Here is a 7,558-nt window from a genome sequence, read left to right on the forward strand (position 1 = left end):
CCAGAAAGAGGCTGTCAGCCCCAGAAAGAGGCTGGCGGGTGTTGCAGGACCAGGGAAGTAGAGGGAGATGAGGGCAGGGCCAGAATCAGAAGCGGTGCTCCTGGAGCCCAAGAAAGGGACCGAGTTGCGCTTGGTGAGAAGGATCAGGAAGCAGTATTGGTTCCCCAGGTGTCTGGGGCCCCGACACTAGGAATAGCGCAGGGCCCAAACTAGGAGTATAGAACGGCGAGGGGGGGGATGGAAGGGTGAGTGTGGCTTAGGGAGTCCCTCACATACTGAAATTTTATGTCCTATATTTTGTACATATGAGATATTTACTCATTTTTTAGGCAGCATTTGATTCTTCTGGTATTTTAAATATTTTACTACTTTTATTTTATGTGTAGGAGTGCATTGCCTGCATGTGTGCAAATGCACCTATGCTGAGCAATGCCTAAGGAGGTCAGAATGAGGTGTTCGAATGATTCCCCTGGAAGTGAAGTTATGGATGATTGTTAATCACCAGGTGGGAGCTGGGAATCGAACTCAGGTACTCTGCAAGAGCAGCCAGTAAAAGGATTCTATAATTCTTCCCTCAAACTCTATCAGCAACCAAAGAATATCTATGGAATGCTTTATCCAACAATCAAGTTGAAGCACTACAAGAAATCAAAAAGGTTATTAATGAGTAATGTAATAAAAGTACTCATTCAATGGAGATAAATGGAACCCCAGAATAAAACAATTTGTAGATACTTGATACAGCCCACTCAGAACAATAATGGCTAACAGAGAGGGAAATTGTAAACAGATTTTCTATGGGGGTTTGTGAGGAAGGGATTATCCTTCATTAGAGACCTAATGTTATAATTTCTCAGGTTTCCCAATATTAGGACTCCAGGTTTTTCCCTCTACAGTTAAAAGATGGCATGAGGAGACTCATGTATCCCCTCTAATTCTACACAGTAAAGTCCAAGATTAAAGAGGAAGTTAGGCTAGAGAGGTGGCTCAGCAGTTAGAAGCGTTGGCTGCTCTTGCAGAGGACCTGGGTTTGGTTCCCAGCACCCACATGGCAGCTAACAACTGTCCTTAACCCCAGTTCCAGGGGATTCAACTCCCTTCTTCTGGCCTCCCCAGGCACTGCACAACATGGCTGAACTTACATGCAGGCAAAACACTCATACACATAAAATAAAAATAAATAAAATTAAAAAAAAAGAAGTTTTACATCTCTTTGAAAGTTTCATATATTCTCTTATAAAGATAAAAAAATTTCTTGGCCAACTTTTCCTTACATCTGGAACAAGAAATGTTTTCTTAACTTCTGCCTACATTCATCACTAGAGAGGAGAAATGAGTACCCAGTTCAGCAAATGGTTTCCCAACTCCTGAAAAAAGCAGAGTTCCACAGAAGGCGATTAGAAGCTGTAATTCATAGGTCAATTACAATGAGCTTCTTAAAATGGCTTTTAAAAATTGTGAATATGATGTATATATGTGCATATGTGTATGTATGTAGATGTGTTTAAGTGCCACGAGTGTGTGGCAGTGTGTGTGTGTGTGTGTGTGTGTAGGTCAGAAAACAACCTAACGCTGTGGCCCTCTCTTTCTACCTTGTTTGAGGTAGGGTCTTCACAGTTGGCAGCTGTGATGTATAGCTAGGCTAGCTGGCCTGCAAGCTGCTAGGGATTCTCTTGTCCCCACTTCCAATCTTGCTGTAAGATCACAAGGACTACAGACATGTGCTATCAAACTTGGCTTTCCGTGGGTTCTGGGGATTCAAACTAAACATCCTCACACTTGGGAAGCAAGTTCTTTACCCATGCAGCCATCTTTCAGTCCCATGATCTACCCATCTATTCATCTACATATCTATGTTTCTATGTGTCTATGTTACCTACCTAGCAAGACTTTGGAATCGGTTGAAAATTAAAGAAAAAGCCCAAATCAATCTATCAACCTATCAACCAACCTATCTATCTCGAACGCGCTCTGTCTCTCTGTCTCTGTCTCTGTCTCTCTCTAGTGCAAAACTTGTGCTGGTTTTCTAGAATAATTCTTTTTCAACAGCAGTACATATTATGGTAAAAAGCCTAAGGTCATTAACCAGGTGAGTTGGCAGCGTTTGTGCTGCTGCTCATTCAGTTCCACAGTGAACAGGGATATTTTTGAGGCCAAAAAAGAATGGCAAAGGTTCATTCTTCCCTCTATGAGGTGGTGACCAGGAATATACCACCAACATTCACAAGCGCATCCAAGGAATAGGCTTCAAGAAAACTGCCCCTTGGGTACTCAAAAAAATCTGGAAATTTGCCATGAAGGAGATGAGTACTCCAATGATAGCAGGCTCAACAAAGCTGTCTGGGCCAAAGGAATAAGGAATGTTCCATATCGCATCCAGGTTCTTTTACCCAGAAAATGTAATGAGGATGAGGAGTCTCCAAACAAGCTCTATACTTTGGTAACTTGTTTCCCCCTTATCACATTAAAAAATCTACAGACATGGTGGATGAGAACTGCTGAGAGTCAAATAAAGTTATAAAACTGCAAAAACTGACCCCAAACCAAAACACAAACCCCCAACAAAGCACCCCCAACCCAACAAAGCAACAAATCTTTCCTCTCTCTCCTAAATTCCTCTGTCCTGGGATCCTCAGGCCCCTTCTCTCTGAAGCTTTAGGTTTCATAATGCCCCCAGTGTCTTTTTTGACTTAATTCTAGTTTCCCTTACCACTAAAAATGCTTAATATTCAATGCCAAAGACATTATTTGGTCATAGAAACATGCTCTATAAAGTGTTCAAATGGGAACTTTTAAAATACCAAATGAAATCACAGAAATAAAATACCAAGTAAGCAAAAATAAGGCCCAGCAATACCCAAGTGGGTCGTTTTTTTATACTGAGTTTTTCCAGTATATGAATGACTTAATGCACTAAACTTGCAGGATCAGTATCCTGCCCTAGCACTCAGAAATAAGAAAAGGGGAGTTGATATGGCATTTAAGAGCTATTGATGGCAACTTGCATTCATTAGCTTGTCATAAAAATATGATAGTCTTTCCCTTTAAAGGTCCTAATGACAATTTTAATTTGAATAAGACTAAGGAGAATACACTACTCCAGAAGTCCACACCACTGACAAGGTGTTTTCAATTACACATGCCCTCTGATGAACTAAGATGTTAATGATGAAAACCTATCGTGCACATGAGTGGCAGAAAAGGACTGAGAACTTCAGACTTGAACACACTACTACAAGAGATTATAAGCTTTTCATTGGACCTTTCATAAGTAAAATGACTTATAGACAGCAAACATTACTTTCTCAAAATGGAGGACATTATTCATTGTTTTGAATGAGCATTATAAAAGTCATAAAATGCTTACAAAAGAAGTTAATGACAAACATGATGCTCCTAGGTGTAACAGAAAGCCCATTTAGCTTAATATTTCAGGCTGCAGATTAGTGCTGGCACCTTCTTTACACTCATGTGTCAACTGAACTTTGTCACGGTAGATTGAAAGATTTCCCAAAGAGGAATGAAACTTTCATAGAGTAAAGGAATTGATAATGACAGACTCAGACATCTATTCAATTTGAGCATGTTGGGATATACTGTACTTTTGCATGTGTCCACCGGTGAATTTATGAGTATTATCCTAACTTGTAAACCTTGTAAAAAAGTACCTTAACGTCCTCACGCTTCAATAAAAAGCTTATCAACTAAAAGTCTGTATTTTCCTGAACACCAAGCAATCATTTTGTATACTCTAGTGTCAGAATCCTACTTTAGAGACTGTTGCTTAAAAATATACATTCTTGGGGCTTGAAAGATGGCTCAGTGGATAAGAGCACTGACTGCTCTTGCAGAAGACCCAGGTTCAATTCCCAGCACCCACATGGTGGCTACAAACTATCCTTAACTCCAGTTCCAGGGGAATCCAAAGCCCTTTTCTGACCTCTGTAGCACTGCACAACAGGGGTGCACTCACTTACATACAGGCAATACACTTAATACACATAAAATAAAAATAAATAAAATATATTTTAAAAAAAACACTCTTTTTGCTAGCAAGAACAAAAGTTTTTAGAGAAAGCAAACTTGAAACAAAGAATGCTGAGTAAAAAAAGAAACCTCAGAAAAAAATACTGTAAATATGGGTTGGAGAACATAAAAATGCTCTTCATTTTGTTAGGCTCTTCTCTTTTCTAATGGAACTAATACTAAGAAGTACATCTCATAAAAAGAAAGCAAGGTCTGAACTCCACCCACGAACTTCAATTGCTGCTTCATGCACAAAGGCCCATGCTTCTTCACTTACTCTGCATAGATACAATGTAGATGAAAGGGGGTTTGTGTTTTATAATCAGGGGTATGAACTCAGCCTATGAAAAACTACTGCTTTACTACAGTTGAAAATACTATAAAACTCAAGCACTTGTCCATTAATATCATCCACATTTCTGAAAAAATATACTGTTAATTTTAATCATTTGCAAGTTCAAGTTGACTTTACCAAACCACCAGTGTGTTTTCTTCTTTAAGTAACTCAGTTTCAGAATGTATTATCCAGACAGTGCCAATTAAGTCATTAAATTTTCATATTTTAATATAAATGTTTGTAAAATTATTATTGCTAATTTGAGGAAATATAAATATTTAAAGTAAGTAAAGCTATTTTGACTATCATTTAAAAGTTGACTATCACAATGTATTAATTCTAGTAGTATTGACTTAGAAATAGTATTATGTGGGGGCTGGAGAGATGGCTCAGTGGTTAACAGCACTGACTGCTCTTGCAGAAGACCTGGGTTCAAGTCCCAGCACCCACATGGCGGCTAGTTCCAGGGTAATCTGAAGCCTTCTTCTGACCTCTGCGGCAGCACTGCACAGCACAGGCGCACTCACATACATGCAGGCAATACACTCATACGCATAAAATAAAAATAATAAATAAAATATTTGAAAAAATAGTATATGTGTTGTGGGGAGTACAGCTCAGCAGCAGAGCACTTGTCTACCATGTGGGAGATCCTAGATTCAATCTCTAGCACTAGGAAAAAAAGATTTTGTGTGTGTGTGTGTACTTGTGTAAATGTATGCCACATATATGCAGGTGCCTGTGGAGGTCAGAACTGAGTTATAGGTGGTCTCCTGTAGGTGGTTGTAAGTCACCTGAAATGGATGCTGAGAACTGAATTGGGTCTTCTTCAAGGACAGCATGTACTCTTAACTACTGACCCATCTCTCCAGCCCATTTTTAAGGGTTTGATGAAAAGTGTTCCCCAGCAAGGCTTGGTTCCCAACTGATGGTACTATTTTGAGGGGTTCTGGAAACTTTAGGAGGTGGGATGAAGTAGGTCACTAGGGAGGATCCTCTAAGATATTCTTGTTCTTATTATCACCCTGCCTTGCTTTCTGCTTCCTGTCTTCTATGAAGTGAAGAAACTCCTATGCCAACATGGTCCCTCCACCACGACTTTCTGTTCAAGTGCATGAGGCCAAGTGACCATGAACTAAACATTTCAAAACCATGAACAAAATAATTCTTTTCTTAAATTTTTTTCTTATTTCTGTCAGGTGTTTGGTCACAGAAATAAGTTCCTAATACAAATGTAAACTTCAAATATATTTCAAGACAGGAACGTGCTGCATTCTACTGCTTTCTAGAAGACTGTCAAGGACAAAGAAACAATTTTTTAATTAGCAACAAGATTTAAATCAACTTTATAGGATAACTTAAGAATTTAAACACAAGCTAATAGCTCTTTCTAAAGAATAAAATTAATTGCTCAGGGAAACTCAACTATATTAAGAACAGCGCTGGTGGCTTAGTGCTGAGCTAGGTACTTTATTTCTGGTGTATTCTTACCTTTGCTCCATGCTTATGCAGAACTTCCATGACATCATTATGAGCTCTTTCAGCTGCGACATGCAGGGGAGTCATGAAACTAAGGAAAGGAGAAAAGGAAAAGAGAATTTCCTAACTTTTACTGTGTTTCCTTTTAAAGAACTGAGCTATTCAGCAGTCAATGGCTGTTAGCGGAGCGGGCATCAATTCCTTCAATGGTTCGTCACTTATGCTGCCCACGCTCCAGTAAACACCCTGCACTCATGCTCATGCTAACAACCTCAATTAAGCTCAGGGGATCACAAAACCAAAACAAAAAAGAACTGGAAAAATACATGAAAACAGGAGAGGACTTTTTGTGTAGAAGGGGCTCAGTGGGAGGGGGATAATGGTGGAAGTAAAAACAACGAAGTTTCATTATATACAAGTATGACACAGTCAAATATAAAAAAAGAAAAAGAAAAACAAAAGAACTGAACAATTCCTTTTGCTATTACACTTACTCCTTATTTTTTTCATTGACATTTGCTCCTTTTCTAAGTAACAGTTCTGTCACTTGTTTTCTTTTGGGATGCAAGGAGGCCACAGCACAGTGCTATAAAGTAAACAAAATTAAGTTAAAAACAACCAAAAACCTTTCTATTTAAATGTGAACTGAATGAAATAGCATCTATTAATTACTTAGAACACTGTTATTTCAAAGAGCATCAAGACACAATTATGCGTTTTATTTATGGAGCTGATCAATACTCGCTCTAAACACAAACCAAGTGAAATTATGCTCTCAGTTAAGCATTAAAAGACCTAATTTCTTTTCCTTTGGTCAATAATACTTAGCATATAGTCCATTAGAGGGATCAGAATACTGTCTCTTCAAAGCTGTAGAAATCTATGTATGAATTACTCAAGCCTCCATTGGTCTTATAAACCACACCAATCAGGATGTCCAGGATGGAGTCAGTGTTACTCTGACACTTCCAGAACTCTCAGTAGGCAACCATATTTGCCCCAGGCACTGGTGAGAACATGTGACCTTGAAGCAACCTAAGAACAAGAATTCTCAAAAACCATGTTTCATCCTAATATTTGTGACTTTTGTATTTTGCTCCACTATACATCAATGTTTCAGGTTTTAAAAATAAAACTCTTCACAATTCAGCTGTAAAGTAACTATTCCAAACAGCAGGTTAAGGTGAGTTTATTTTCTTATGGTATAGGGAATTATACTCTGTGATTCTGATTATCCCTGGCTTAATGCTGTGTTGACTGAGTTGTTTGAACTAGGTTTGGGGTATAAATTTAAGTTGGCCTATTTTAATTTGGCATATTTTAATGGGCATCAGACTGCGTGAAAGTTTGGCTTTTCTTTGCCACAGAGGTTGAAGAATGTTAAATGAGGGCTGGAGAGATGGCTTAGCAGTTAAGAATACTGAATGTTCTTGCAGGAGACCCAGGTTTGAATCCCAGCACCCACATGGCAGCTAACCACTGCCCGTAACTCCAGTTCTAGGGGATCCAAGGCCCTCTTCTGACTTCCATGGGCATTGCATGACATGGGTGCACTCACACACATGCAGGCAATACACACATAGACATAAAATAAAAATAAGAAATAAAATATTTTTAAAAACAATGTTTAAATGAAGCATATTTAACAGTCTATGATGCCAGGCGTGGTGATACACTCCTTTAATCCCAGCACTTGGGAGGCAGAGGCAGGTGGAT

General features: G+C 38.8%; 1 protein-coding gene across 1 annotated transcript in view; it reads right to left on the reverse strand.

Moving 5' to 3' along the window:
* Positions 1 to 7,558, reverse strand: part of Tnks (tankyrase) — a 214,673-nt gene that overhangs the window by 57,002 nt on the left and 150,113 nt on the right. Inside the window, exons 10-11 of the mRNA XM_008832600.2 lie at positions 6,337 to 6,428; positions 5,855 to 5,933 (exon numbers count right to left, since the gene is read on the reverse strand). Coding sequence (XP_008830822.1) covers positions 5,855 to 5,933; positions 6,337 to 6,428 — 171 coding nt within the window. The remainder of the gene's footprint in view (positions 1 to 5,854; positions 5,934 to 6,336; positions 6,429 to 7,558) is intronic.

This window comes from Nannospalax galili, unplaced genomic scaffold (genome assembly GCF_000622305.1).
Source record: "Nannospalax galili isolate Female #2095 unplaced genomic scaffold, S.galili_v1.0 scaffold676, whole genome shotgun sequence".
In the NCBI taxonomy this organism is placed as follows: domain Eukaryota; kingdom Metazoa; phylum Chordata; class Mammalia; order Rodentia; family Spalacidae; genus Nannospalax; species Nannospalax galili.